Source organism: Oreochromis aureus, linkage group 5 (genome assembly GCF_013358895.1).
Source record: "Oreochromis aureus strain Israel breed Guangdong linkage group 5, ZZ_aureus, whole genome shotgun sequence".
NCBI classification, from domain to species: domain Eukaryota; kingdom Metazoa; phylum Chordata; class Actinopteri; order Cichliformes; family Cichlidae; genus Oreochromis; species Oreochromis aureus.
The window spans coordinates 4,697,379-4,712,151 of NC_052946.1; the positions used below are offsets into that span (position 1 = coordinate 4,697,379).

At 35.7% G+C, this 14,773-nt stretch overlaps 1 protein-coding gene and 1 long non-coding RNA gene across 2 annotated transcripts; both read right to left on the reverse strand.

Annotated features, from left to right (window-relative positions):
* Positions 1–11,533: 11,533 nt before the first annotated feature.
* On the reverse strand, positions 11,534–12,046 carry LOC120440332. Its single transcript, XR_005613176.1, has 3 exons — positions 11,965–12,046; positions 11,680–11,796; positions 11,534–11,563 (listed from the first exon to the last, which is right to left on the reverse strand). It is a non-coding gene; the product is annotated as an uncharacterized LOC120440332 (long non-coding RNA).
* Positions 12,047–13,441: 1,395 nt separating this feature from the next.
* LOC120440330 (ATP-dependent DNA helicase PIF1-like) lies at positions 13,442–14,471 on the reverse strand. The gene is made up of 2 exons (XM_039612658.1): positions 13,789–14,471; positions 13,442–13,466 (listed from the first exon to the last, which is right to left on the reverse strand). The coding sequence occupies exons 1-2, from the start codon at positions 14,361–14,363 to the stop codon at positions 13,442–13,444; spliced, it is 600 nt and encodes a 199-aa protein (XP_039468592.1). The 5' UTR covers positions 14,364–14,471.
* Between the last annotated feature and the right edge of the window lie 302 nt (positions 14,472–14,773).

The window sequence follows — 14,773 nt, forward strand, 5'->3', positions numbered from 1 at the left end:
ACTGTGGAGACATGTGTGCCCCCTTCAACCGATCCTGCTCTTTGGCCAGCTCACATTGTAGATGCTGATCGTGTTGAAATTGTGCGGAGAGGTCCTTTTAATGTCAGCTCTGATTTTAATTTTCCAAAGGGGCCTGAGTATTTATTTGTAACAGTATTTTTAACCTCCTTTAACCTTATTTATTGGTTTAACTGTCATGTTTGTTGTTATTTAATTAAACAAATTCCACTGAGAAATTCAAAAGTATTAATGTTTTTTTTTGTTTTTTTTTTAAGTGGCGGGGGGGGGGGCACCATAAAGCATTTGTGCTTAGGGCACCCAAATGGCTAGCAACGGCCCTGCACAAGATCCAATTCAGTCAACCAGTCTAAATACTTTGAATTTGAATCTAACAATGAGATCATCCCATAAAAAGGCTTTCTCTCGCTCTCTCTCTCTCTCTCACACACACACACACACACACACACACACACACACACACACAAGATCCAATTCAGTCAACCAGTCTAAATATATTGAATTTGAATCTTACAATGAGATCATCCCATAAAAAGGCTTTCTCTCTCTCTCTCTCTCTCTCTCTCTCTCTCTCTCTCTCTGTCACACACACACACACACACACACACACACACACACAGGGAGAGAGAAGTAAGTTTCTAGCTCAGTCAAGCAGCCTGGGAGCTGCTGAATTTGAATCCACCAATCAGAGAGGCTGTATACTTTTTCCCGCCAAAACAGGTGCAGCCGTTTTTACACACAGAGCACAGAGACAGGATTTCTGCAGTGAATTTCTCATAGTGAGGATTCCTCTCAAACAAATGGCCATAATTTCCTAACCGTAGGGGCTAGAACGGTCATTCTTACACCGTTTTGTTCAGAAGAGATCAGGGAATCTTAAAGTATTGACAATTTATCATTAAAATATGAATTATTAAAGATATTTGACTTCTAATGCACCATAACTGAGTAGAGCAAAGCAAAAACTGCCTTGACTTCCCCTCAAACAACGCTTTCTAACTCTAAATCTATTTGGAGTATCAATATCATTTTTTCACCGTAAGAGACAGCAGGCTTTGGTGAACAATCTTGAAATTTTCAGGTCTCTGTTGATATCCATTAAAAAGATATGACGAGAGAAAAAGTGGATCATTTCCAGAGTTTGAAATCTGAAGAAATCTGAGCGAAGGACGAATTTCCTACCCTCAAACAAGTCTAACTCATTTCAGAACGGTAATAGGTGAGAAAGAAATTCTTGAATTGTGAGTGTCAGGAGTGTCTGAAGATATACTGGGACAAGCCTCATGTTTTAACTTCGCTTCGTTAAGGAGATATGACGATTCGAATATGCCTCTCATTACAGAAATCAAGCTGTGATTTTGAACAAGCTCTCCATTGACTTTCTATGGGGATTTTGAGACTTTGTGTTGGTCTGAGGAGATTTGCCAAAATTCTATAAATCCCACAACAATGATAGTGACATTTTCTGAAAGCCAGCAAAAATACCTACGTTTTGATGTATAATTTGTGGGAGTTGAGTGAAAATTAATCAAGTAGCAAGAAGTTGTTCGGACATGAAGAGAAAATTGCCAAAGGTACAGTGGCTCACTTAGAACCAACTGCATAGCAACCATAACAACGCATGTATTTTGTGAAAAATCACAAAGATGAAACTCAAAACTTAAAGAGGGATAAGATGAAAACGGTAACAGATATGAAAAAGCTGAATCATTCATGAATAGCCCAATAATTTGTGAACATTTTAAAGTTTGAATGGTTGTTCTAGGCGAAAGTATGAGAAAGTAGTTAAGTTTCAAAAACGAGCAAGTTTTAGCAGAATTGCAGAAATTTCCCATTCATTTCAATGGGACAAATTAAAGGAAAAAAGCTTAATATTTTAAAAAGTATAACAGCAAAAAATACCAAAAGTCATAGCACACATTAGCAGAAATAGTAGAATAGTTTAAAATTTGAACGGTGAAAATCGGCTGAAAATTGTGAAAGTAGTTAAGTGCCAAAAAACGTACAAAAAGTGGCAACTGGAATAATAAAGAATAAAGAGAAACAGGAACTCAATAGTGTGGATGCATAAAGCATCCACACAATAATAAAGAACTAGAAAAAATTGCATTTCCTGCGAAAATGCTGTGTGGATGCCTTAATGCTGAAGCTGTCTGCTGAAAAGCTGAAAAAGATGAAAAGTTGCAAAAAGTTGTATGGTGGTGAAAAAAAAATGTTACCTTGAGCAGGATTCGAACCTGGCTCTCTTAGTCTCAAGGCGGCTACTCATCTCACTAAGCCAAAGTCACTCTCAATTACGCAAACTCATTCTCACAAAGAAGAGGTGGAGAGACTGACAATTTTGCTGAAATGAGCAGAAGCTGCTGAGAATTGTGCTGGTAAGAGGGTAAAAGGCTGAAAATTTTGCAGAAAAGAGGTGAATCAGCAGAATTTCTGCTGAAAAGAGGTAAAGAAGCAAAAACTTGCGCTGAAAAGAGATGAATCAGCAGAATTTCTGCTCAAAAGAGTTTAAGAAGCAGAAAGTTGCACTGAAAAGAGATGAATCAGCAGAATTTCTGCTTAAAAGAGTTTTTCCTGAAAATACCTGAGATTTGTGCTAATAAGAGGTGAAAAGGCTGAAAATTTTGCAGAAGAGGTGAACAAGCAGAAGTTGGGCTGAAAAGAGGTGAAAATTCTGCTGAAAACAGTTCAATCAGCAGAATTTCTGCTGAAAAGTGTTCTGCAGAACTCTTTTCAGAATTCTGCTGAAAAGATGTTTTTGCTGAAAATAGCTGAAAAAGCTGGGAAACTGAAAATTTTGCTGAAAAGGGGTGAAAAAGCTGAAATTGAGTTAAAAAGTTTCTCTCGTAAAACAGGTTTCTGCTTAAAACAGCTAAAAAGTTGAGATTTGTGCTGAAAACAGGTGTTCAAATCCCATGACCAGGATTTGAACCTGGCCCTTCTGGTTTCAAGGAAGCTACTCATCTCACTAAATTAAACGCTTTCCGACAAACACAAGGGATGGAGAAACTGACAATTTTGGTAAATGAGCAGAAGCTGCTGAGTTTTGTGCTGAGAAGATGTGAAAAGCTGAAAAATTTGCAGAAAAGAGGTGAATCAGCAGAATTTCTGCAGAAAAGATGGAAAGAAGAAGAACATTGCGCTGAAAACAGGTGAATCAGCAGAATGTCTGCTAAAAAAGAGATTTCTGTTGAAAACACCTGAAAAAGCTGGGATTTGTGCTGAAAAGGGGTGAAAACACTCACAATTCTGCTGAAACGGGGTGAAGAAGAGGTGTTGGGCTGTTGAGAAGAGTTAAATAAGTTGAACTGATATGTTTGGGTACAAATACAATGATTTGGCAATAATACTGCGTTTTAGCACAACTCCTGAGATTTGATTGAAATACTATGATTTAGAAGAAATATTATGACTTTGTACAAATACAATATTTTGGCACAAATACTATGATTTGGTTCGAATGCTATGATTTGAAACAAATAATATGATCTGGCAGAAATACTATTATTTAGTAGAAATACTATGATTTACCAGAGTACTATGTTTCTGCAAAAATACTATGATTTTGCAGAAATACTATGCCTTAGTAGTAATACTATAACATCACAGATATATGATGATTTTGCAGACATTCTGGTTTTACACAAATACTATAATGTGGCAGTATACTATGTTTCAGCACAAATACTATGATTTGGCACATATACTATATTCAGCAGATATACTATAACAAAACAGAAAGTCTACGACTTAGTAGTAATACTATAACATAATAGATAGACTCTCTGCAAAATCATAGTATATGTTTTTGCACAACTAGCACAATATGGCAGAAATACTATGATTTGGCACAAGTACTATGATTTAGTACAAATACTCGTATTGGCAGAAATACTATGTTTCAGTACAAATATTACAATTTGGCAATAATACTGGGTTTTAGCACAACTACTGAGATTTGGGTGAAATACTATGATTTAGAAGAAATACTATGACTTCAGTACAAATACAATGTTTTGGTTCAAATAATATGATTTGCAAAAATACTATGATTTGACACAAGTACCATGATTTAGTACAAATACTACGATTTCGCTCAAATACTATGAAATTGCAGTAATACTATGATTTTGAAGGAATACTATGATTTGGTAGAAATACTATGCCTTAGTAGTAATACTATAACATAGCAGATACACTGTGATTTTGCAGACATAGTATGTTTTGCACAAATACTACGATTTTGCTCAAATACTATGAAACTGCAGTAATACTATGATTTTGAAGGAATACTATGATTTGGTAGAAATACTATGCCTTAGTAGTAATACTAAAACATAACAGATATACTGTGATTTTGCAGACATTCTATGTTTTTGCACAAATACTATGGTTTGCTATAAATACTATGATTTGGCACATATACTGTATTCAGCAGATATAATTTAACAAAATAGAGAGTCTACGACTTAGTAGTAATACTATAACATAATAGATATACTATGATTTTGCAGACAGTCTATGTTTTTGCACAACTAGCACAATGTGGCAGAAATACTATGAATTGGCACAAGTACTATGATTTAGTAGAAATACTCTTATTGGCAGAAATACTATGTTTCAGTACAACTACTATGATTTGGCAATAATACTGGGTTTAAGCACAACTACTGAGATTTGAGTGAAATACTATGACTTCAGCACAAATGCTACTATGTTTTGGTTCGAATACTATGATTTGCAAAAATACTATTATTTGGCACAAGTACCATGATTTCGCATAAATACTACGAATTGGCAGAAATACTGTGACTTAGTACTAATACTTTAACATAACAGATATACTGTGATTTTGCAGACATAGTATGTTTTGCACAGATACTACGATTTCACTCAAATACTATGAAATTGCAGTAATACTATGATATTGAAGGAATACTTTGATTTGGTAGAAATACTATGCCTTAGTAGTAATACTATAACATAACAGATATACTGAGATTTTGCAGACATAGTATGGTTTTGCACAAATACTACGATTTCACTCAAATACTATGAAATTGCAGTAATACTATGATTTTGAAGGAATACTTTGATTTGGTAGAAATACTATGCCTCAGTAGTAATACTATAACATAATAGATATACTATGATTTTGCAGACAGTCTATGTTTTTGCACAACTAGCACAATGTGGCAGAAATACTATGAATTGGCACAAGTACTATGATTTAGTTGAAATACTCAGATTGGCAGAAATACTATGTTTCAGTACAAATACTATGATTTGGCGATAATACTGCGTTTAAGCACAACTACTGAGATTTGAGTGAAATACTATGATTTAGAAGAAATACTATTACTTCGCACAAATACTACTATGTTTTGGTTCGAATACTATGATTTGCAAAAATACTATGATTTGGCACAAGTACCATGATTTAGTACAAATACTACGAATTGGCAGAAATACTGTGACTTAGTACTAATACTTTAACATAACAGATATATTGTGATTTAGCAGACATAGTATGTTTTTGCACAGATACTACGATTTCACTCAAATACTATGAAATTGCAGTAATACTATGATTTTGAAGGAATACTTTGATTTGGTAGAAATACTATGCCTTAGTAGTAATACTATAACATAACAGATATACTATGATTTTGCAGACATAGTATGTTTTTGCACAAATACTACAATTTGGCAAGAAATACTATGTTTGGGCACAAATACTATGATTTGCTATAAATACTATGATTTGGCACATATACTATAATCAGCAGATATAATATAACATAACAGAAATTCTACGACTTAGTAGTAATACTATAACATAACAGATATACTGTGATTTTGCAGACATAGTATGTTTTGCACAAATACTACAATTTGGCAAGAAATACTATGTTTGGGCACAAATACTATGATTTGCTATAAATACTATGATTTGGCACATATACTATAATCAGCAGATATACTATAACATAACAGAAATTCTACGACTTAGTAGTAATACTATAACATAACAGAAATTTTAATTGGGCAGAAATAATATGATTTGGCACAAATACCATGATTTGGCAAAAAAATACCATGATTTGGCGCAAAATACAATGACATGGCAGAAATATTATGATTGGGTACAAATACTATGATTTGGCACAAATACTATGATTTAGCAGAAATAGTATGTTTTAACATAAATAATATCTTTTGACAGAAATTTCTGCTAAAGGTACTATTTCTGCTTTTTAGCAGAAATACTGTAATTTTGCATAAATACTATGATTTGGGATAAATACTATGATTTCCCAGAATTACTATGATTGAGCAGAAGTACTAAGATGTAGTAGAAGTACTTTGATTTAGCAGAAATACTATTATGGAGGAGTAATACTTTAACATGGGAGAAATACTGATACACACACACACACAGAGCGCAAAGGAACAGTGGCTGTTAAGAGTCTGGGCTTGGTATATCTAGGTCAGCTAAATTAGCTGCACCTGCTCTAATCAGCACTTACACACACAGACACAGAGAGAGCTCTGAGTTTTCTTTTAGTGTATTTCTCACATTCAGGATTCCCCTCGAACAAATGGCCATAATTTCCTAACCGTAGGGGCTAGAACGCTCATTCTGACACCGCTTTTGTTCAGAAGAGATGGGGAAATCTCCAGGTCTTCATAATTCAGAGATAAAATATAAATTATTAAAGCTATATGACTTGTAACACACTGCAACTGAGAAGAGGCTAAGCAAAACTGCCTTGACTTGCCCTCAAACAACGTTGTGTAACTCTAGATCTCTATGGAGCCTCAAAATCATTCTTTCACCGTAAAGAAACAGCAGGCTTTGGTGAACAGTCATGGAAATTTTCAGGGCTCTGTTGAAATCCATCAAAAGATATGACGAGAGAAAAAAAGTGCCTCATTTCCAGAGTTTGAAATCTGAAGAGATCTGAGTGAGAGACAAATTTCCTATCCTCAAACAAATGTAATTCATGGCCAAACGGTAATAGGTGAGGAAAATACTCTTGAATTGTGAGCATCAGGAGAGTCTGAAGATATATTGGCACAAGCGTCATGTCTCAACTTTGTTTCGTTAAGGAGATATGACGATTTGAAAATGCCTCTCATTAGAAAAATTCAGCGGTGATTTTGAACAAGCTCTCCATTGACCTTCTATGGAGAGTTTTCAGACCTTGTGTTGCTCTGAGGAGATTTGCAAAAATCTGTAAATCCCACAAGAATGATAGTGACATTTTCTGAAAGCCAGCAAAATATACCTACGTTTTGATGTATAATTTGTGGGGTTGAGTGGAAATTGAGCGAGTAGCAAGAAGTTGTTCAGACATGAAGAGAAAATTGCGAACAGACCAGCCCTCACTCTGAGTTAATTGCATAGCAACCATAGCAACGCATGTATTTTCTGAAAAATCACAATTTTGCAACTGAAAACTTAAAGAGGCATAAAATTAAAACGGTAGAAGATCTGAAACAGCTGAATCAGACAGGAATAGCCCAATAATCTGAGAACATTTTAAAGTTTGAATGGAGTTTCTAGGTGAAAGTATGACAAAGTAGTTAAGTTTCAAAAACAAGCAAGTTTTAGCAGAATTGTGGAAGTTTCCCATTCATTTCAATGGGACAAATTAAAGGAAAAAAGTGTAATATTTTAAAAAGTATAACAGTAATAAACACCAAAAGTCATAGCACCCATAAGCAGAAAGAGCAGAACAGTATAGAGTTTGAACGGAGAAAATCGGCTGAAAACTGAGGGAGTAGATAAAGTCCAAAAACGTACGGAAGCAACTTGAAAAGAAAAATAAAGAATAAAGAGAAACAGGAACTCAATAGTGTGGAAGCCCTTTGAGGGCATCCACACAATAAAGAGAAACAGGAAAACAATAGTGTGGATGCCTTAAAGCATCCACACAACTAGAAAGTGCATTTTCTGAAGAAACTGCAGTGTGAATGCTTGAATCTGAATGTATTCACTGAAATACATTAATTGCTGAATTTTAAGTTAAAAATGTTGAATGAGATGACAAATACAGAAATTTGCACCTGCAAACAAAAAAGCTGAACTGCTAAAAGCTGACAAGCACAGAGAAGAAGTTGGAAAATAGCTGAAAATGTTTTAATTGTAAATTAGAAAAAATAAGAAATGAGAAAAGACAATTTAGAGTCAGATAACATCTGAATGAATATTAAAAGTTCATATTCTTTGAATCACTGAATGACTAAAATGTGATCCCTCCACTTGAATTCACACAGTTTAAAAAGTTTAAATGTCTGAGCTTTGAAAGACATGGTGTTGGAAAGAGAAGAACGATGGCGACGTTTTGAGGGTAAAATGATGGCTGTAGAGCAAACACTGTGGACACAGCAGCAGTTGAAAGAGAAGTGTTTAAGATGAATCTTGGCACAGTGAGAGACAGAGCTCGTTAGGCAGGCAGGTGTGAGCCTGGTTGCTATAGTGACTGCACCCAATGGCTCAGTACACACGCACACAGACATGCACCTCACTTTTGCTGCTTAAAATGAACAGAAAAGTCAGGCCCAAACAAATCGTTCCCAAATGAAAAGTACAGGTCCTATTGACGAAATTCTTTCACCGTTAGCGGCAGCAATGTCCAGTCTACCTAATTCTCAGTTTTCATGCCTGTGGAGTTTATTATATGGACGTGGTAACAGTGTAAAACACCATGCTCTTCTGATTTTCAAACGAACCTTCTGAGCCATTTTAACATTAGAGTCTATGGAGGAGTTGGAGGGAGGAGGCTGTGCTTTGGTGAGATTTATGAAAGAACCGTAACACCTAGTACAATAGTAAACACATTGGATGAAAGAGGACAGCGATTGCTACGTTTTGAGGGTAAAATCATACCTGTAGAGCAAACGCTGCGGACACAGCAGCAGTTTTAAAAAGATTTTAAGATTAATTTTTTTCGCTCCTCTCACTCTAGCAGTTGAGCTGTCTCACTCTAGCCCCAACATTCCGTCCCATACACACCCATTATAAACTCTGAAACGGCTGAAAAACATCATGAAACTTAAACTGGAACTGAAGAAAAAGTATAACAGATATTGAAAAGATAAATACAAGTTGAATAGTTGAATGTCTTGTCTTCGTTTTAAAGTTTGAATGGTAGCTCTATGTCAACGTATGTTGAAGTAGATACAGTTTGAAAATGAGTAAGTTGAATGAGGATTTGAAGGGTCTCCCCATTGAAATACATGGGAAATTTTTGTTGAAAAAAGTTGAATAATTTTAAAAATATAAATGTTATAAATGAGAAAAGTAGAAGCAGTCATGTCCAAAAGAAGAGGAATCTAACGGTGTTTGAATGGTTTTTCTAAGTTGAACGGTTTTGAAGGAGATAGAGTACAAAAAAAAATAAAGTCACGGAATCTATAATAATAAAATAGAACTAGAAAGTGCATTTTCTGAAGAAACTGCAGTGTGAATGCTTGAATCTGAATGTATGCACTGAAATGAATTAAATACTGAATATTAAGCTAAAAATGCTGAATTAGCTGGAAAATACAGAATTTGTAACCTGAAAACAAAAGTGCAGAACTTTTGAAAGCTGATTTTCACACAGAAGAAGTTGGAAAATAGCTGAACATGTTTAAAATATAAATTAGAAAAAGATGAGTAATGACAAAAGAAAATTTAGTCAGAAAACCTCTGAATGAAAAACAAAAGTTCATATTCTTCTAATCACTTAAAGAGTGGAATTATGTATTATAAATCTCTAATTCATAAAAAATAATAAAAATAATTGTAAAACAAATTTGTTGAATTGAACTGAAAAGATGAACAAACATTCTGGAGAAAATACAAGCTTTAATATCCAGGATAATGTTTTTCAGGCATATACACATGTATATCATGTTTAATGGTATTACATACATCAATTTGTTTTGTATGTCATAGAAAATAACATAAAAATCTTAAGTCATATTGTACAGCTTCTTTCTGAAAAGAACTTAAATTAATTCAACAAATGTTTTTTTCGAAATACAATAAAAATCATTTTAAAAGAGAGACGTTTGCAATGTTTTAAGGTGTTAATAATCTGATCCTGTCATGTGTCTGTTCAACTTTAGTTTTTGGCACAGACTCGATTCTTAAAGAACAAATTACCAAATAATAAACAAATAAAATTGAAATTAAAGTAGCTTTTTTTTTGTTAAACACTTCACAGGAGAATAAATAAAAATAACAAAATTAAATAAGCAAATAAAAATAATAAGCAACATATGAAATACATGAAAATTCAACTTTTAAAACCACAATCCTGAACCTTTAAATTGTGTTGGTTTCTTAGAACATGGCTGAACAGCTGTTTCTATCGGTCTACTGATCTGTCTACACATCTTTTATTACTCATTCTTTTTTTATGTTTTATTGTAAACAGTGTCCACACAGTGGTAAAAGAGAACTGTATAGAGATTTTTGAGTGAACTCAAACGAAAGCCTAAGGTGGTGACACAGTTTAACACATACAAATAATCAAATAAACACATTAGTCCTTTTTGTGGATAAATAAGTATCATTAGTTTACAGCATTGTTCAGCCATGCCACTAAATGCTTTTTACACAGTGTTTTAACCTGGGCTCAGACACAAAGTCACAAATTTAGTTAGTCCCTGACTTTGAGTTGTGGTTATGACTAATTATTATACACAAGGCTTAATCTATCTGAACTCTAAGGACACAAATATGAAAAAACTATACTTACCAGCTGATACCCCACACTACACACTAGGTGTGCCATGTGACCTGAAACTTTGGTACAAACTCATCATAATTATTCTGTTAACACTGTTTCTTTAACACTGTTTGTGTTGCTGTTCAGCAGTTTAAAATGTTTTAGACTGGATTACATGGAATGAATTTGAGTTCTCTTGGGGGTTTTTGTGTGTGTTTTGTTCTTAGCAGATTCTTTCTTTACATACTGTTGAATTCCAGTTACCACATTTCTGGTCATATGACATCCTGAGTGCCCACTTAAAAAAATCCCCACAGTTAATTCAACATTAAAACAAAATAAAAATATGTTAAATAAATAAAGGTTTGCTCTGTGATGAAATGTTAAATAAGCATACATTGTACAGAGCACTAACAATGAAAACAATCCTTTAGCCTGTTGATCAGAGAGAGGCAGTCATGTCCATTTAAAACCTGTAATCAAAGAGCACAACATTTCTGTGAAACTATAAAGTCCCATATGATCCTCATCATGTCCAGTGACTTCAGAGTGGATCCTCCCTGTCATCCGGCCAGTGTTTGATGTGTGGCAAGCAGCACAGAAGCAGGATAGCTGAGGACTTTAAAAGAAGAGCAGAAAACAGGAACATATGTAGTTGTAAATGTAAATATCAGTGATACTTGTCTTGTCAAAGGAATAAAATAATGAACTTACACACTCATTTAGGGGAGGATCTTGACACTGCACAAAGGAGGCACAGTCAGTCTGACAATGATGGTGATCTGCAGGATGTTTTCCTGCAGCAACATTCCTGCCGACTGGCCATATGATCCAGAGTAGTTGGTTTGCAATAAACAGAAAGGTGTATATGTTAGGTAGTGTGCACTTAGAGCTGGTCCTAAGAAACAAACACATCCTGTAATAAACTGAATACCTTTAGTAGTGCTGCTGCAAACGTAAAGCCCTTCTATCATGTGTGGTTTCAAAGAAGGTGTTTTGTAGGCTCAGTCACAGAAGCTGTGCAGTCTGTTCAGTCCTGAGTGTCTCAGCTCTGAAGGGATGGATCACAGAGGAAACACCTAAGTACAGATATTAAAATACACTCAAAATAGCACTCATAAGGTCAAGTGAAAACACAATTTAAACACTTTACAAAGAATTAATACATGTTTCCATGAAAATAATGTCATTAACCCTTTTTGTTGTGAGTAAATCTCACCGACTGCTAGTGGGACAAGCTAGAAGGAGGACTTATCACAGAATCTCTCCTGTGCTCCAGATGTGAAGTCTCACGCTCTGATCGTGCTGGCGATGAAGATGGTGATGATGAAGCCTCTCTGATCTGTGGCATTACAGTTTCTGGCTGCTATGTGCTTCACACTGTTGGATTTTACATGTGAAGCTTGGAGAAGACACAGGAGGACTGTGTCTCTCTTAACAAAAAAAAAAAAAAAGAAAAAGAAACCTAACAACCTCCCACCGTACCCCCACATTCAACTCCCGCCTACTCACTCCACTCAACTCCCCAGCCTCACACCATCCAATGTCTATACAAATGTAGGGTATCAGCTGGTAACAAAAAGCAAGTGAAACATATGTAGTACATATGTAACACTGCTGAAACATTTCTGGCCAGAAATGTGCAGTTATCAGCCAGTGCATTTATCATCCCAGACCCAGACCCACCCTGATAAATGCACTGGCTGAAACATGATAAAAGCTCATAAAATGTATGTTTCATCGAAAGATTTGTCCAAAAATATAATCATATACTTTTGAAAAAGTTTAAAGATTATAATAAACTGAAATCAATAACATTTTTGTAAATATTATTTCAAAATAGAGGCACAGATAAACTGGCTTAACTGTCATTATTGCTGTAATTAGGTTTTTCTTTTCTTTTTTTTTCTTATTCTTTTTTTTTTTTTTTTTTTAAAAGCAACCTTTAGTCATTGTTGTTTATTCAGAAACAATGAAGAAGCTGTTGAACATTTATGTGTTGTGTGGGCAATCCTCTGGTCCACCCTCCCTCCCTCCCAGCCACAGTGAGACTGGGGCAGCCTGGCAGGATTTTGAAGCCTGGCTGAAGAGAGGATATGCCTGCACGGTTCGTTTTAAACTGCTATATTTGATTTTTCTGACATTCATAGATTACTGATTTTAGATTTTCTGTAATAAATATAATTGTCATATTTTACTGATATCATTACTTAATTCATGTAATTGTATTTTATGTAAAAAATTCAAACATTATACTGCAATGCAGGGCATTTTTCTTAAGTCAACTTTTAAATATCGCTCTACTTTCTTAAGTCATTCAAAAATATAGAAATTACTTACTGTATTCAAAGATATAGTTCATGAATCATCACAGGACAATACACAGTATACAGGGTCATGGTAACTATGGTAGGTCTTCATGACTCCAGAATGGAGACATCGCTCTGGCTGAGAAATGAAAATTAGGTCAAGCAGTGTGTTCTTCTCTGTGGTAGGGGCAGTGATGACCTGTGCGTATCCCCTAGATTCAAACAGCTCCAGGATTGGTTTGTTTGCACTGGATAAAACATTCTCATTAAAATCACCACACACTATGATGGGATGACAGTCCATGATCTCTAATGAGTCTAATAGGCTTACCAGGTTTTTCAGGAATGGCCTCAGAGTGTAGTCTGGAGGTCTGTACACAACTGCAATCAGAGCACTGACTGGTGCTTCAACCTTTAAAGCCAGAAATTCAAGGTCAGTTACATTATGGATGTACTGTTTTTCATGCACTTGAAAGTCACTTTTCACATAAACAGCAACTCCACCACCACTTCTGTTTGCCATCTGGGGAAAGTTTGTGTAGGACAGGTGTCTGTTGCGTTTGAACAAATTGTAATTTTCAAGTGGAGACTCTCTGCGACAAAAGAGCCCCCGCAGGTGTGTTTCTGTTAGGCACAAAACATCTGCTAGACACAATTCATGGTGATTCTTGATGTCATTAATGTGAGCTGGCAGTCCCTCTGTATTATGATGAACAATGGTGAAAACCTCTGACCTGCTCAGTGTTTGTATCACGTGTAGAAGAGGCATCATGTCATCAAGGTTGGCTTGTCTCATGTTCTCAAGCGCTGCAGTGATTTCTGGATTGGTGAATATTTTTTTCTCCTCCATATCAAGAAGATACAGTCCACTGAGAGACGTCACTCTACTGACAGCTACGTAGGCCATGCCGGGCTCAAAAATGCTCTTAAGAGAGACAACAGCTGATGTGGTTGTCATTCCCTGTACCTTATGTATTGTACATGCAAAGGCCAGCTTCACTGGGAACTGTCTTCGTACCACTCCTTTCTGCTTTAGATTCTCTTCTGCTCTCTCAATGTACACCATGTCGTCTGCTGGTGTTCGGTTATTCTTTCCAGATGTCTCATTATCCATTTTAAGTCCAAGCTTGATGATGTGTTGGTCATTTTCAGAGTAAACTACTCTAAGTAGTTTTCCAAAAGCTCCATTAACCAAACCATTTTGTATGTCAATGTTTCTGGTGAGCATGACACGAGCTCCTTCTGCAACTTTCAGTGTATCTGGTAACTCGTTTTTACCTCCTTTCAATGGTCTGTCTTGTAGTGCCATTCTGCCAGTTCTAGGATCTTTTCTATAATCATCTGCATGGATGTCAATGATATGAGTATGGAGCAGAGCCAGTGTTGCAGAGTTGTGCGCATCCACTTCTTTATTAGTTGCAAAATGTGCAACGCATCAGTCGGACAAAGGGCTGGTTCAGTTATGGCCTGTGACAACAAATTTCTATCTGCTTCGCAAAGCACATCCAACTTTCCTTTCACACGGATTCTGTTCAGCATCTCAGCAAAGACAACATCATCTTTCTGACGCATAATCTCAGTCAGAGTGATCATCTGAAAATGCTCCCGCCACAGGTCGATCTCGGACGGGTCGTGCACACAGAGAGGTTTTGACTGTCGCACTGGGGTAGCTGATAGAAGTCTCCAACAGCAATGACTGACATGCCTCCAAAGGGTCTC

Bases quoted from the DNA above. Each gene is read 5' to 3' on its own strand.
- LOC120440330 (XM_039612658.1), bottom strand. From the start codon at position 14,363: ATGGCACTACAAGACAGACCATTGAAAGGAGGTAAAAACGAGTTACCA. The intron at 13,467-13,788 runs GTCAGAGGTTTT...CTGGCTTTAAAG, and splicing joins GTGATACAAACACTGAGCAG to GTTGAAGCACCAGTCAGTGC.